The 18,028-nt window shown below is 36.7% G+C and overlaps 1 protein-coding gene across 1 annotated transcript; it reads left to right on the forward strand.

The window, feature by feature from the left end:
* Positions 1-8,283: 8,283 nt before the first annotated feature.
* Positions 8,284-17,094, forward strand: LOC110864236 (DExH-box ATP-dependent RNA helicase DExH8). Its single transcript, XM_022113262.2, has 14 exons — positions 8,284-8,495; positions 9,532-9,709; positions 10,309-10,482; positions 10,604-10,751; positions 11,103-11,417; positions 12,166-12,312; positions 12,387-12,567; positions 12,887-13,167; positions 14,020-14,142; positions 14,229-14,373; positions 14,735-15,003; positions 15,090-15,272; positions 15,353-15,880; positions 16,706-17,094. The coding sequence occupies exons 1-14, from the start codon at positions 8,369-8,371 to the stop codon at positions 16,919-16,921; spliced, it is 3,015 nt and encodes a 1,004-aa protein (XP_021968954.1). The 5' UTR covers positions 8,284-8,368; the 3' UTR covers positions 16,922-17,094.
* Positions 17,095-18,028: the final 934 nt, after the last annotated feature.

Consider the following 18,028-nt stretch of genomic DNA (forward strand, 5'->3'; position numbering starts at 1 on the left):
CGAAGGTTGGAATGTACTAATTGTTGTTATCTTTGTCTTATGATTGTAGCCATGTTTCGTGGAAGCAAAAAGGCAAAGACCTCCGGTCAAGGTTCATCTTCGGGAGCCGGTTCGGGCTCTGGGGTTTATCAAAGACGATGGGAACAACTTAGTAATGTAGAAGAAGGCGATGGTCAACTTGAAAGACAAGATTGGGCTTGGGAAGAGGCGAAGAATAGTGGGTCGGCTTCGAAATGGAAGGAAGAGAAAACAAAGGCTCTTTCTAGATACAATAATAAGAAGTTGGAAGCCAAGATGTGGAAGATGAAAATGGTTACGGGCATTTCAAAACCCGTACCCGACAGGGCGGTTTGTGAACGTACGGTGGATGTCGAAGAGTTTAGGAATATTGGGATAGTGCAGAGGTTCGAGAAACTCGGTTGGGAGCGAGTGATTGATTGGTGTGATGACATCACCAATCGGGTATACTTGGCGGCAGTTTGTGAGTGTCTATCCACTCTTCGTTTTGAACATTCCGATAGACCAGCCCATAGGTGGAAGTTGATTGGGAACATTGGGAAAAATCAAATGGTGATGTCCTTCGAGCATATGAATGCTATAGCGAGGTTTGACTCGCTTGGGGTCGACGCATACGATTATTATGGGTATGATCAGTTTTTGGATAACAAGAGGAATGATGCTGACCCAGTGACTCTCTTGGAGGATACATTACCCGGTTCTGGGGGTTCAGGTAATGCAAGGGCATATATGTCTCTGATGGGAAAGATATTGCAAGGTATCTCGTTGGAGAACATTATGGTACGGTTTGGAGACCGTGGAACGGTGAAGGCACCCGACTGTCGGGTGGTGCATGCATTGTTATATGGGACGCCCAAGCTCTCGTGGCGTCAAATTGTTATGATTAACACATGGGATACACGGGAATCGTTTAAACGCAAAATGATTCCTTACCCAAGATTGATCAGCGCCATGATTCTCCAACAAAACGCATTACCTCAAGACTCACTCTGGGTATCCAAACCCATTGATCAATTCAACTTTGCCTCTATGAGGCGACATTGGAACATAACCGTGAAATCTTTTGGGCATTTGCACACGGTTGAAGATGAGCAAGGGGATAGCTATCGGTTCAACGACAAGGAGGTTGATGAAGAAGGTGAGGAAGAAGGGGGCGATGAGGAGATGCCCGATGTTGAGGAGGACATTGATCCTTCCGGTCCACGGGGACCGAGGCGTAGGTACCGGAAAAAGCATAGGGAAATCTCTGCCAATGTGGCAGATTTTGTGAATCAAAGACAAATACCATCGTATCGGTTGTGGAACCGTGCGGATCAAGCGATCTACGACAATGTGTCGGCGGGTATTGGTGAAGCAAGAGAGTACCATGCTAGTCGGAAAGAATGGGAAGAGGCGCAAGGGGCGTACTCACAACAACAATGGGGTTTTCAATCATCTTTCCGCGAGAGGGTGGAAAAACAATTGGAGGAACAGCAACTGCAACATGCGTTACAACAATCTCAAATGGAACGCATGATACAGCTGCAAGAAGAGGAAAGGGCCCGCAGACAAGCGTGGGAGGAAGAGGATGCTAGGCGCCGGAATGCACAGGCAGAGTTGGACCAACGCCGATGGGGGGCGTTGGCTTTCTCCAACCAGATGGCAATTAATAATTTCAAGGTACTCCATGACCAAGAACGCCATCAACGAGATTATCAAGCCGGGCTTTCATATGCTGAACATTCGGGGTGGACTGATTACCCCAACCTTCCTCATCCGCGAGGGCCAGCCGATCCAATCCCTCACTGGCCCGAAGCAGTCGGCTCGAGTTTCGTTCCCATGCCATACCAACCGCCACCCCAACAAGAGTCAAGCCCGCTGGATAACTATAGGGATATGTTCGAGGCCCTTACTGGTTATCCGTACCAGCCGAATCCGCCCGTGAACCCTAATGAGAGATATCAGCGGTAGAGGCAGGGTACGTTTTTTGTTGTTGTTGTTGTATATTATTAGTTTATTTTCGTTTTTCTCATTTTGATTATTTAAATTATTGCCTAGTTAAATGAACTTTGTGGGTGTGTTCCCTATATAACCCTCACGAGACCGACTCGTCCTCCCGAGCTATCGGGATGTTTAAAGGGCTTGCGTGCATATGCTAAATGCCGTCGTGATTCCTACGAAAGTGAGTTAGGTTTGTTGTTGTTGTAAAATGTTTTCCACATAAAGTCAAATGTAAAATAATGTATGGCGTGGTAATAATTTCATAAAAGTGGTAGAACTAGGTAACTAACAAATTTTGATGGTTGTGAGAAGCATGCTTCTACACAAGGGTTAAGATTTGTAGGTACATTATGTTCGTGAGACGACCGCTTTGTTGAAAAGATGAAGAGCACACGAGGAACTAGCGAAAAACCAGGTGCATACGTTTCTTTTATCTTTGATTTTTAGTTAGCAAATAAGTGGATTGTAAATTGTATTTTATTTTCCGGGGTGTAATTTTGGGGAGGTTAGCCGTGTCACATCCCTTGTGCGTTTTAAAACTCTAGTTCTTACACATTGAGGACAATATGTACCTCAAGTGTGGGGATGGGGGAGTAGTAAAAATTTTCGATTTTGACCCGTTCATTTAAATACTACATATTGAGGACAATGTTTACCTCAAGTGTGGGGATGGGGGAGAATTTCAAAATTTTTTCAAAAATGTCTTGTTTTCAAAGCAATCTCAAAAGCACAAGTAACCAAGTCAACGAGGGATGTCACAAACCATTTGGTCTTTTGTCATGGTCAAGTTCAAATTAATAAGCATATCGGGTATTTAGCGGGTGGTTATTTGAGAATAATTCGCCTAAGGAACTAGCAATGTATGCATATCACATATCATACCCTTATACGTGAGGTTTGAGCCCTTTATACATTATAGATTTACATTCACATGTTTCTTTGTTTGAGTGGGCCATTAGTCGCGTATTGTAGAACTTGCAACTTTTGATACATTTGAGACTATAGACCGAATACAAGCACGAGAATGATTAAGGCATTAGGTAAACCTTTTTTGTTTAAACCATTTATCTATCCTTACCCAAACAAGTCCCCTAGTCGCCCAATTTGAGCCTAAACCTTTCATTTGACAACCCACTTAGCCCATAACCATAAGCCTTTTCTTTTTAAACCCGTGTGATGAAAATTCGATTATAGGAACTTGAGTTTGTATAGTTGTGATTCATTTGTATTGAAAAAAAAAATTTAGAAAATGTTGCGAAAAAGAATGAAAAAGCATTGAGAAAAACACAAAAAGATGTGCTAGTAGTTTGTTGAATAAAAGGCGAAAGTTGTTGCCTCATAGTTGATGTTTATATTTAGTCTTGTTTAGTTTAGTGGTTTGTAATAAAAATCGAATTCTTCATCACCTTAGTCACTTTAAAAATATCCTATTCCTACCCTTCGCCTAGCCCCGTTACAACCCCTCAAAGACCTTTTGACTTGTGTTTAGTATTTGTGTTCGATAGTGGAGAATGATTGAGTTGCAAGCCTATGCGGGTACGTGTTCTAATCGGTTTTGAGCGATTAATTGTTGAAATGCTAATACATTATACATGTTAGCAAATTTTTAAGCTGAGTGGAGAGCACATTGTGAGGGATATGCATGAGTTGTTAGTTTTACGGGCGGGTTAATCTTGGGTAACCATTTGTGTATCTAAAGCACGTTACCATTAAATACATTGAATATTGTAAAGAGTTTGAACTTTAGCATGACATTAGACCTTAACCTTTGTCTCGGGAATGGGTTGTATATTCGTTGTTTGACCCACGTGAAAGTGAAAAACAGATTTGCTTGAGGGCAAGCAAAAGACAAGTGTGGGGATGTGATACGTGGTTGAAAACCGGTGATTGTAATTGTTTAATTTGATGTTTTTACACAAGTTTTAGTTTCGAATCGCCTACTCTTGATTAGATTTGTGTTTTGCAGGTCTACTGGAGTTTAAGGAGCTTTTCGGGAGCTTTACGGGTCACCGGAGTGAAAACGGGACCACCGGGATGCGAAACGGGTCAACCGGACTCAAGAAACACGAAAAAAAAAAACAGAAAGAGAGGTTCCTGGGCACCGTCGCCGACGCACATATGGGCCGTCGCCGACGGGTTTTGTAAATCTCCGTAGGCTGATTTTCACCGTAGACAGGAAGATAGGCCGTCGGCCATTTTTCAACTACCACACACAGTCGGCGACGGGCCCTCTGGCCGTCGGCGACGGTTCGCCGGAATGAAGATCGCGAATTGGGGACTTTTGTGCTATTGGAACGAATCAAAAGGGGTTGTTGGCCATCAATTCGGGGGTTACAATCTAATTTGAGTTTTGAACTTCAACTGGGAGCCATTATCACCCACCATCTCATCTCTATTCCACCTACCATCCATCCTACAACGCGAATTCTGATCCGAATCCAAACCCTAGTTTCATCACCATTACAATCATTCTTCAACCTTCCATCCATTCAATTTCTCCACCACAAACCCTAACCATTCCTTCACCTTAAAGCTTCATGATGATCCAATTCAAGTTTACAACATCCGGTGATCAAGTTTCTTCGATCATGCGTGGCTAATTCCTCGGAGGTTTCACCCCGGTGTAGGTTAATTGTAAGTCTAGGGTTAAAACATTGTTCTTGGATTGATTTTGTGACAAATTGCTTCTTGATTTGAAACTTATGATAATTGTCTTGCATTTGTATTGAATTCGTAAACCGTCGAGTGAAGATTAAACTTGACTTTATGAAATGTTTATGTGCAATTATGCCTTGTCTAGGTTAGAGTTTACATGTTCTTGGTAACGAAGTGCATTGTGGTCCGTTCTTTATAACGTTGATAGCTCTTGGCACCTAAGCCGTGTAACACTAAACTCGTTAATCGTTTTTGCAATTGAATCAATCTTAAAACGTGTAGGAACCCTAGGAATGCAATTACCGAACCGGGTGTGAACCTTGTTTTCTTATTATTGTTCAAACAATCATTTTCACTTCTTGCGTTTAGTAATCGTGAGTAGTTAATTTAGTTAATCACTTTAGTTATTCTAATTCACAACTTCCAATCAAACAAAAACATACAAAAACAATATAGCAAGCTTCATAAAAGTGACAACGTCTTATAATTCAATCAAATCCGCATACAAACCACATACTCTTCGTGGTTCGACCCCTTGCTACCACTAGCTATTTGTTAAGGGTAATTAGGGTATATAAATATTATCTTTGACCGGAGCGCGACACTCCGATCAGATATATATAAACCATACAAGTTTTTTTATTACTATCACAATTTTTCAAAACAAACAATTTTGTCATGGTTTAATGCTACAAAGATTCACTCACAAGATCAACTCGTGTAGTTGGTTAAACCTTTTTTAACACAAAACTTGTAGCCATGAACTTGACCACAAAGCCTATATTACTCACCAGCATTTAATGTTGACGTTATTTTCACATATGTTTCAGGTGTAAATACATGCGATGATTATTCAAGTATGCTACACGTAGGAATGGACTCGGGCCTTAGACTTATTTAAAACAAAATCATTTACTTGTATTTTGTGTATTGTAAAACAACGTAATACAATGAAACTTTAGTACCATGTGTTATGAGCAATTTGTAACGTGACTCCCCGACGATTTCGTCGCGGGTTGTTTTTATATGCGGTCGGGGTGTTACAGCTGCTTATCATGGCTTGGTGGTATGTACGGAGGTTCACCACCGTATCTTCTGCCGTTTGGATAGCCTTGTTGCACTATAAAAGATTGACATCCTTATCCGTAATCCGGATAGCCTTATTGTGTAGGATAAGATGGTTCATTAACAGGGGGAAACTCGTTCAAATCTAGGAACAATCTGTTTTGCTGAAAATGAATGCCAGACACAACCTCATCCTCGCTAGAATATTGAACGCCAGACTTCTCATAAAACAATGGTATGATAAGTATTTGATAATAAAAACAACAATATGTTAATAAATGTTACCATTTCGGTTTCAAGCAACCATAACTCATTAGAATTTTGCTCAAAAAATAGTTGGCGTCCCAATACGACGTCACTCACTATGAATGGTTTGAGAATGTTTGAGAACGTATAGTGGTGTGGGGGTGGGTGTGGGTGTTTAGGTTTTGGGGGGAGGGTTAGGTTTTTGGGTGGTGGTGGGTGTTTAGGTTTTGGGTGGTGGTGTAGTGGGTTTGGGTTTTAGCTTATTGGACAATTGTCACTCTATAAATTATTCTTACACTTCTTACAATTAGGAATGTGGAATAACTTAACTCCTTAAAATTGCGATTTAAGTTTTCATTTTGATGTGGTATTTGTTGTGTTTCATTCGGGTAGGTAACGTGGCATTTTTAACCGGTGACATGGTGGCTACAAAAAAGGATGAATGGGATTTTTTTTTTCTTCTAAATAACATTCTATACATACCATGTTAACCTTTTGAATTTACACACTTCTAACCCATTCAAAACTTTATAAAACATGGATCCACACAACAATCCATTATGTTGTCCATCACTACTTTAACTTCCTTAATCACCACCATTTTATATCCTGCAATCGATCCAAACATGATATTTCGTAACTCATAGTTGTCGTTCCGGTCGAAACAAGCAATACATTAAAAGTCAACTCAATTCCCAATCCGATTTCGTGTCCGAGACCCAACCTGAGCCATCAAAAATTTAGAGCTACATGAAAAATCATAAAGGAAACAATTACCAAAAAAATATGGTTACTTTAATTATTTTATCTTTATTTTTACCATGTAATTTTAATAATAAAAATTAAAATAATCTTAGTTTATCCCTTCTTTTGCCAGGTAGTTGTTTTTAAAAAAAAGGACTGAAGAGTGATTTGGCATTGATGTAACACAATGGAGAATTATGAGTGACCACTATACCCTATGCCTTAAAGTGACAATTACAACATACATTAAGGTCGGAGGATATGGGAGGATGTCACCCGCCACATCAGCCATTTATGGCGCCCTTGTCCGCCATCGACCACCTCCTTGTTGTTAAAAGAGGGCACCACCGTGATAACGAGGAAGAAGGTGTGTGCAGGTGGGACCCACATCATTTCATCCAATAAAATCTTTTTTTTTAAATTTTATTTAATAGGGGACTTTATATCATACCATTCAAGTTAAAAGGATGGACTTTAAAGCCCCTCATATGACGTGACGTTGACGTGGATCTGACGTGGCGTGATAAAGCACATAGGGGCTTTATACCACACTCTCTAACCTAATAAGCGTATGAAAAGTCTTACTATAACTTTTTGTTGATGTTTGTGATAAAAAAGACTTTGAATGAACATAAGAAATGTTCAAAATACATATTTATTACGTATAATCTTTGAACAAGACGTAATCAATATATATGTAAATTAAAATTAATTAAGTTTCTATATTTGAGATGGAAATCAATTAAGAAAACAAATTAGTAATACATTATATCTCATCCTTCCAAATTTATCCTAGGTACTATTGTTGTTGGTATTTGAATTCATGTGGTAAAAAGTAAAAACTAGAGATAACAATGGCTAAAAGCAATATCAATGACAAGATATAATTATCATCATGATGTCTCACTTTTTTTTGCTTTATCATTTATGGGACACATTGAATTTAATTAAACAGGGGTCGGTTAACATACAATTGACCTTAACGTACGATACGTACAAGATTAGAAATCTGCAAGTTATAAACCTCAAAAAATGAAAACCTGCATGTTATATTTATCAAACACGGACATACAAACTCGGACTCACATGGTTATAAAGTCGGACACACAAACTCGGACTCACAATTTGGTTGTCCGCATGTTATATCTCAAAAACGCATGGTCATAAACTCGGACAACCAAATTATACAAAATCCGTATATTATATCACTCAATCTACATGTTATATACTAATCGCATACACATCGTATCTTAAAGGATATTATATTATACAATACACATTCTTTGATTAAACAATTATATTGGTTGTTAGCGGTCTTTTAGTCAAAAAGCAGAATTAATGTTTTAAATATCAAAACAAATTAGTAAATTCTTTAAAAATTAACAACCGGTTTTAATTTACAATAATTTATTTATTCTGCGTAGATACGCAAATCTTCAAAAAGCGTCATGGTCACGTCCAGTCGTCACTGAGCCACACGGCCCACATCAGGGCCCGCTGGACACGAGTCGGAGTCTCGTACGGTCTTTGTTGCTTAACCCCCGCTATAAATACTGGTATTTTGGTCCACTTTATTATTTTCTTTTCAATTTTCAATTTCAAATTCCAATTTCATTTCACAGACACAAACAAGAATTTTGCTTGCAGAGGGTTTTGAACGATGACTTCCTCCGATCTCCCGCCGTCGGAGAATTTCAAGAATCTTCCTATCATGTCACTCCGGAGCAAAATCGTAGAGAAAATAATGGAGAATCGCGTCACTCTGATCGTCGGTGAAACTGGATGCGGTAGTATAACTTACGTTATTTTCTGTGTAGTTTCTCAATTCAATGTTTATTAGTTTATTATGTTCTACTTGTCTAAATTTATCTGGATAAGTGACTCACTGGACTGTAGAGAAGACTCCGTTTGACCTTGACCTTGAAATTTGTGCCATTTTTATAGAGTAGCTTTGTGTGTGACTACGTGAAGCAGAAACTTTTAGGGTTAAGTTTTTAACAAAATTCAGATATAGGCTTCATTTCGATGTTTAACACTCTGAATTGGTGTTACCGATTGTTTTTTTTTCTTATTTAATGTGACCTAATTTATGAGTGACCAGTTTATGCTTGTTTGATAAGTTTTACTACAAGTCTAAAACCTTAAGATTAAGTGTACAAAAAGGTAATTATGAATGGATAACACTTGCTAATCTTATAGGGTTAAGTTTTTAACAAGTTTCCGGCTACGTGAATGCACTTGTAAGTAGAAACTTTTAGGGCTAGGTTTTCAACAAGTGTTAGTTTTCTATGATTAATTGTATTGTAATATACGAAAATTTGGAAACCCTAAAATAATATAGTTTGAATTAATATGTCCAATTTTAAGCGAAATTAATACACTTTATAACCGATTAAATGTTGCTAAATATTATCTGACAATTTTGTATTATTGTATTTTTATTTTATAAATAAATAAGTATATACTAGTCATTCAGAAATATGCTTGAGTTCTGCAATGTTTAATACTCTGAATTGGTGTTACACGTTGTTTCTTTTTTATTTGATATGACCTAATTTACGAGTGGCCAGTTCATCATTGTTTGATAGGTTTTACTAAAATTCTTAATGACTAAGTATGCAAAAAGGTAACTATGAGTGGAAAACACTTGCTAAATTAGAAAGGTGTTAACTATCTCTTACCCGAAGGATCTGTATTAAGTTTTCTTTTGGGGAAAATATTAACGAGTTTTAACTTTAAAGTTTCGGTTATACGTTATGCTTCCTCCACTACAAGAACATGAAAAGTGACTTATGTTGGTTACATTTCTTTTTGATAATGAAGGGAAGAGCTCACAAGTTCCTCAATTTTTACTTGAAGAAAATATTGAGCCTGTAATATGTACACAACCACGGAGATTTGCTGTGGTGGCAGTTGCTAAAATGGTGGCTAAAGCTCGAAACTGTGTAATAGGGGGTGAGGTTGGGTATCACATTGGTCACTCCAAGGTTATGTCTTCCAGGTATTCACATTATCACATTATTAATTGACCTGTAACTAGATGCATTACGTTGTTACCTTTTGCTTTGAGATCATCTTCAGTTTCAGCTAACATCCTTTTGAGAAATAAAGCAAAGATACTACTGTATCAGTCAACAACATCCGGTTATAGTTTGCTTACAGAAGATTAATAGGAAAAGTTGTTGACCCAGGCTGGCCTTGGTTTTCTTTTGTGGGTCTCACTTGTTAGTGAGCTAGAAGAGAAGTTTATACCTGGCAGCTGGACCAGCTTTTTCGTGATAGTTGTTTGCATTTTAAAAATATTTGTAGATGCCTTAATGAACATTTATGGTACTTAAGTTATGAGCGAACCTTACATTTTCAATGAACTTTCCTATATTTTTATTGCATGTCTCGTTGGATATCGTCACAAGAGTCATGTAACTGACGTGTTCGTTACATTTTCGAATCATATCTTACTGCGATTAAGGAGATTTATGATTTACATGCTGGTTGTAGAATTACATTGTACAGAAATATTCTACACAACGGTTTTTCCATCAACAGAATTTGTGCTGGTCGATTTTTATACCATTAAATATTCATTATCTAATGTTGCAGCTCTAAAATCATCTTCAAAACTGCTGGCGTTTTGTTGGAGGAAATGCGAGAAAAAGGAATGAATGCTTTAAAGTATAAAGTTATTATTCTCGATGAAGTGCATGAAAGATCTGTTGAGTCGGATCTTGTTCTCGCATGCGTCAAGCAGTTTCTAATTAAAAATAGCGGGTTAAGGTTTGTGTATTTCTTTCTTTCATTTTGTCTTTTACCTTTGTTTGCTGCATGTGTTTTCTGTATGATATTATCTTAGCCATTAACTTATAGGTGCTAATATACCGTTGCATGCATTTTGTAGGGTTGTATTGATGTCTGCTACTGCTGATATTACAAGATACAAGGAATATTTTAGAGATATTGATCGCGATGAAAGGGTTGAAGTTTTAGGAATTCCCAGCTCCAGTCAGCATACCTTGTACCAGAGAAGAGTGTTGTATCTTGAGCAGGTAATTATTATTACTTCACAAACCAAAAAGAAACTTATTTTCCATGCAGAAATTAGAAGTAGTCAACCTTGATTTTGAGTAGTTACTTCATGCTCCCTATTGTAAAGACACATCATACTTAAAAAAGATTCTAAAACCGGAAAACCAAATCAATTGTATGAACAATGCGTTTATGAATGCTCTGTAACTATAAGGAATATCAATATCTTCTAAAGCTTTAAAGGGTATTTTGAAATCTGAATAATTCGTTTAAGGAATATCTGTAACTTTATGACTGTTTTTGCAACATTTAGTTATTGTGGCATATAGGTGCCGTGTCATCTTATTTGTTGGGTCTAAATTGCAAATCAGGTGGTAGAAGATCTAGAAATGAGTTCAGAATCCCTATCTTTGAAATATTGTGCTGGACCAAGCCCAGATTTATCTGAAGCAACTATGAATGAGGAAGTGCACCAGCTTATACACAATCTGGTATTACATATTCACAAGAATGAACCAGACATGGAAAAGAGCATATTAATATTCCTTCCAACTTATCATGCATTGGAGCAACAATGGCACGCTATGAGTCGCTATAGAAGTGCTTTTAAAGTTCATATTCTACATAGTAGCATTGATACCGAGCAAGCTCTCAGTGCTATGAGAATCTTGAAGTCTCATAGGAAGGTTAGCCTCTCTGTTCTTCATGTTTACGTTTCAGGTGATGTTTGGACTTTGGATATGCGTTTCGGAACTGATTATCGTTACTTGAAGTCTCAACTATCAGTTTGTGATGTTGAATAAACATATTATCATTATGATACTAAAATAATTAGGGGCGCCAATGTCCTACACGACATGAAGAGTTAGGGTTGTAGCTAAATGGGTCAACATGGCTAACAATCGGGTCGGGTTTTGTTTGACCTGACAAACCCATTTTTATCCCTCCAACCAATTTAGAGCAAGAATATAAAAGTTTTCCAAATTCAACCTGCCAACTCATTTATCACGTGTTGACATGACCAACCTTTTTACAATCTATTTAGCCTGAATAGATTAGGTTACACGTGCCCTGATTAGTTACAGTGCTACACGCTACACGAACCCACCGACCTGGCACTAATTGCCACCGCTACTAATAATAAGTTATGGATATCACACCTAGCGCAATAAAACCTATTTACTCTTTCTTTTAACCTAGTTTGAGAGATTTTTACTCGCATTCCGCAAAACTGATTTTTTTCCTTTAAAGTATGGATATTTTACACATTAATAAGTTAAATGTTCGGAGTTGGACATCTAATTATCTGATAATTAGAACTTGAATCAGAGAAGCACACCCAAACACTATTTTTTCTTCTGTTAATTTTATAACATTCGATCTTGATTACTCATTATCCATACTTACTTCCAAAGGCACACCCAAACATTGCAGGTGATATTGGCAACAAACATTGCAGAATCTTCGGTGACAATACCAAAAGTTGCCTATGTGATTGATTCATGCAGATCTCTACAAGTCTATTGGGATGCAAACAGAAAAACTGAATCATCAGAGATCGTCTGGGTATCAGAATCTCAGGTAATTAGTAATATTTTATTTTCTTTTTTTACTGTCATAGTTAAACTTTAATATCTCCATGATGCATATTATAGGCTGAGCAACGGCGGGGAAGAACAGGCCGCACTTGCGATGGTGAAGTATACCGACTTGTTACCGAACCATTTTTTGGCCAATTAGAGAAATACGAAGCTCCATCGATATTAAAGTTATCATTGAGGCAGCAGGTGCTTCTTACAACTTGTGCTGAATCAAGAGCTATCAATGATCCAAAAGGCAAGGCTAAGCTTCTCTTTTTATATACTATTTTGTTGTATGTATTTCATTATCTTTCTATTCACCTATACTCACTTCCCTCATGAAGAAATTCGATTCCATGTAAGGTTTAAGGCCTAAAAGTCGATTCACTCTAAACCGTTTTTACATATGTAATTTTGCAAAGACCGTCGCATATAACGAACTTTACCATAAAGCTGTATGTAATATTAGTTCTGGTTTATCTACATTCTTAAGTTTTTGCCCAATTGACACGTTTGTAATTGGATCAAAATCGCCCTCTTTACTACTCAAGAATTAATATTAGGGTTGTTTTCAGTCTTGTTGCAGAAAGTTATGGACCCACCAAAACCTGAAGTAGTGGAGGATGCGCTAGAATTGCTGGTTCATATTCATGCCTTAGAGAAAACACCTCCAAGAGGCCGTTATGAGCCAACTTTTTATGGAAGATTGCTTTCCAGCTTTTCTTTATCCTTTGATGCTTCGATGCTAATTCTAAAGTTTGGTGAAGCTGGAATGTTACGTGAAGGCATTATAATTGGTATCCTAACGGATACCCAGCCATTACCAATCATCCGCCCCTTTGGACAAGAAGCACTGGTACTCATATTTGATATAATGAATTATGAACTACAATGTTTTATTTTTGGCCAGTTGGGTAATGGGTTCAGGTCGGGTTAGGATGCTCCATAAACACTTTTTTGTCCATATTTTTTTGTAAATTGGTATTATATTAACAAACATTATTATTCCACTAATATTCTGTATCTTTGTATCGAATCATCAATAATACCTAGGCCACCCAAGCACACAAATTTTTTGTTGAAGGCCACTCAGATATTAACAAATTTAGTGGCCACCCAACTTTTGATATAATGTTGTTTTAAGCTGATTCTTGCAAAAAAAAAAAAAAAAACTACAAATGCCCTTAAAGTTATTGTTCCATCACATGTACAGTTGTAAAAATGACAAACTACCTCAGACTTTACTCAGAAGAAACAACTCTATATGGGTTGTCAAAAAGATTTAGTAGATTTAGGGCTACTTAGGAGCATTTTGTCATTTTACAATTTTTGGACAAGGTTTCTATATATTGGCATAAATGAAGCCAGTTTGTGTCTTGAATGGCCTCTAAAATTGTTTTAATATTTGAGTGTTTATGGTTAAAACTTTTGAATAGTTAGGTGGGCTACATATACATAATCTCTTGCATAAAAACGGTTTAAGAGGTTGAATGCTTAAAAAGACTCTTGCTGACCTTAAAATTTTTTGCATTTGAGTTAAAACTCTTGACTTGTCCGGTATGAAATAAAACCATAATCCAAATCGACCCGTTCATAAATAAATGGATCGAAATGGCCACCTTTAATATTGGATATTATGAGCTTCAAAATTCTATTCTGCCCTTTGATCTTGTAGATTATTTGATGCGTTTTAAATCTAAATTTACAGTTTTCTGAGTTCACTGATGGCTACTATAGTCAACATGGTAAGCTCACTGGGTTAATGGGTAGGAAGGAAGTGATATTCATGGCAAACTTTTGTGCCTTTCAGTTCTGGCAACGTACTTTTCAGGTAAGATAGTGATGACATGATATCTTCTTTATTTTTATCGAATATTATATTTGTTATGGATGACATGTCTTTTACCATTATGGAAGGCTAATCTTCGGCTTGAGCGGTTAAAGCACCTTTTGAAGTTTGATGCGAAAGCAGACACTCAAATTACATCTCTGAAGATCGAAGAAGAGTGGTGCTTGTTCCACAATCTTGTCCAGTCATCACTCCATCATATTGCCAGCATATGTATGATTTTGAGATGCTAATTTTAATCTCTTTATATAGAGGTTTCTATATGGGAGGATCGACTGGGTTGGTCGGTTATAGTATGGGCCAGGTTGGTTTAGGTTGAACAGAAAACATGTTAATAGAAATATAAAATATGTACATCTGAGATTATAATAACCCAATGGCAACTTTGTGCAACATGCTGAAAATAACCCAATGACCGCCTGTTCGGTCCCCTTGACCTGTTTGTTTTTGAGCTAAAATTATTCAAACAATTTAATAATCAACAATCCATTAATAAGTAAACAGGTTGAAATTGCCACGTCTATTTATAAATGGATTTTTTATATGAATTTGGAGTAATTTTTTATATCTGCAGATGACAGTGTTCTTAATAATGTGCATCGGTACCGCCCCAATTTTTTAGCAACCTCAAATGGTCTACCATCTTACTACGAGCCCTATGAGTTTCAGCACACCTGTCTTCTTACAGTTGACCACAATGATGATTCTGAACCTCCCGCCACAGATGACAACCTCAGCAATCCTTTATATGAAACAAAGAAATGTGTAGCTTTACCTTATGTGGATGCAAATGGGTTTAATAAAAACGAGGTGGCTTTTAGATTGGCTGATTCAATAAAAGAGGTATATAAAGTTTAAACTTTTTGCTTCATATTTTATTTTTGTCTTTTCGGTTTAAAAATGTAACAATGTATATCGTATCAAAACAGATAAGGGTTTGTTATCATGGGGAGTCATCTGGCAACCAGCAAACTCAGGATCCCGTTTCTAATAATGGTCTAGAAGCTTGTAGATATTTTGCCAGTGGGACATGCAATAAGGGAAGCGAATGTTCATTTTCTCATTCATTGGAAGCTAAAAGACCTGTTTGTAAATTCTTTCTATCCATACAGGTATGCATCCCTTTAGTAATGTAATTTATCACATGTCTAAATTTTAATCACACGTTTGTAAATACTAAATACACATACAGGGTTGCAGAAATGGAAATTCGTGTTTTTTCTCTCACAGTTCAGACCAGCTGTCTTTACCAAACAGTGAACACCAATCATGTGCAGCAGAAGATGTATCTACTGACGCGTCTTTGCTTTTAAGTTTATTTCCTAATCCAGATGATGGATGTCTTCTTTTATTCGACGATTTTGATATTCAGTTCTCATCAAATTTTGCTCACTTTTACAACCCGTCTTCTATAGTCTGCACTACCTCTGCAGTTAAATCTTCAAACGACCCGTTTTTGCAAGATTTAAGAATAGTTTGGGGACTTTCTCACCCACACGGGACTATCATTTCCAAAGCTGCTAATAACTCAATCCCGTGGGTAGAAGTCAAATGTGCTGTATGGATTCCTAAGTTTGGTAACGATGTAGAGAACTGGGAAGAACAAAAAGGTCTTATCAAAAAGTTTTTTGAGTATCTTGCTATACGTATGTTGGGTGATGCTTTGTATGAAGTTCAAGTCATTCTTGTTTTGAACAACCTCAGATTCGCTCAACTGCAGGTACCGATACCTCTTTCTCTCTTTTTTATAATCGTGGGTCAGACAGACCTGCTGGTCACAATGGGGCGGGATGAAGCAAAAGTGCAAAACATTTGTTTTCTCAAAAAAAAAAGTGTATATAGTTAGGGGGTGTTTGGTTTGACGTTTGGATTTGAGGGTATGAGTTTGATAGTGTTTTTTAGTGTGTTTGGTTTAAACGTATGAGGTTGATAGCTATAAAACTGGATATCCTTCATTAGTGATGCTCAGAAGCCATTAAGGCATTGAAACTGGCCGAATTACCCAAGCCAAAACAAATCGACCGGTTTGAGGTTTACATGGTTTGGTTCAAGTTTGAAACTTGGAACTGTCGTGTAAACTGAACCGGCTGTTTACCTTTTTTTTTTCTCTTTATCTATTTGTTTTTGGAATATTTAGTTATGCATAGTTATAGTATTCATGAACTATCTTTATTATATTAAGTTTTAAATACAGACTAGTGATTTTGTAAAAAACCAATACAAAAAGGCTGTTGAACTTGCTTAAACTGACCTGTTCAACCATTTTGGTTTGCTGATTTTCAAATGGTAGTTGGCGGTTTTACCTAAATGTTTTTTTTTTTTTTTTGGCAAAATCATCCAAACCGGACCTTTAACACCTCAACAATTTAAGGGGTTTTACGCATCACAAACACGCTTTGTCGAGTGTCAGACTCGTTCCTTTTTTTCGTTCTTGTTTTTACTGTTTTGATCGTTATAAGATAAAACATAGCCATCATCAACACATTCATTCTATAAGTAAGTGGCTCGAAACTGATTAAGCGTATGAATAACACACCTGGTGCAGGTTGAAAGCATGGGGAGAGAGAATTTCTTCTACCTTAGGGAATCATTTGCATTTGATGAATACAGCTTTGGGAAGCTGTACGATGGTGTTGCTACCAAAAAGCCAATGTTGGCATCAAAGGCGATTGTGTATGTGTTCGATTTGCATCCTCCAACTGACATCCAGTTTGGTGACTATACTTCACTTCTTCACAACCAGCTGCATAACATAACATAGTCATTCCAACTTATTATCTTCTAGGTGTAGATATATATTTTGAAACTTCTGAAGATTTGAGAATACTTGGTTAGAGATGTGTTTTATCTCTTTAATTATATAAAATATTTTGATGGTTGAAAACTCAAAACTGTCGAATAGTAAACATTCTGGACAGTGTTCGTTTGACCGCACATGTGATTGGTTAGAAATTTTTTCATTGGAATGAGGTAAGTATTGTATCAGTTGATACAAATCAAATTATCTGAAAATCAATCAAATACCCGTATACCCATGTTAAAATTAAATATGTTAACATGTTAAATTACACTGAAAAATGATAAAATTGGTGTTTTCAAATTGTTAGAAAGTTTTAAATTCTAAATTATTACCAAGACATGAAATTGTAACTGAGCAATTTTTTATTTCGAATAAGATTTTGGTGTAAGTTATTAGATTGGGTTCCGAAATGTATATACCACAACCTGTCATTTTTAACCAAATAAGTTTGTTTATACATTCCTGATACCCGCAAGGATGCTAGCAAAGCCGACAAATTATTATTAGTCAATTTACAATCGAGTATATGACATGATTTGACAATTAGGTATGAATATGACATTAGTTAAACCGGGCGTTCTTACCTATTGTACCCTCTAATTTTACATTCTTATACAAGTAAAAAGTAATAGTGTATAAAACTGTATGTCCCGAAATACGGGTTTTATATAAACAGATTAAGTTGCAACACTCGAGACATATATAGCCAATACAGTCACAACTCACAAGTCATTAGCTATTTTATTTGTTATTTCTGTCTTCCATTGCCCTCATGTTGTTTACCAGATTCATCATTTTCTTCTCAATAATTAAGGCCCAGAATCCTTTTTTTTTCTTTTTCCCTTTTCTGTTATTGTAAAAGGAAGCCACAATTTCAATATAGTATTTAAATTTTTTAACTTGTTATTTTTTTTTATTATACACAGTGACATATATGTGTATTTTTAGTTTTAGTATTATAGTTAAGGTTCGAAAATTATAAGTCATAGTTTTATTGCCAATACCTTCAGAAGGTTTTAAACACTTTCAAATTAGTTTCATTATAGATGTTTTATGTATGTAACCTGT

The sequence above is a fragment of the Helianthus annuus genome, chromosome 6 (assembly GCF_002127325.2).
Source record: "Helianthus annuus cultivar XRQ/B chromosome 6, HanXRQr2.0-SUNRISE, whole genome shotgun sequence".
Classification (NCBI taxonomy): domain Eukaryota; kingdom Viridiplantae; phylum Streptophyta; class Magnoliopsida; order Asterales; family Asteraceae; genus Helianthus; species Helianthus annuus.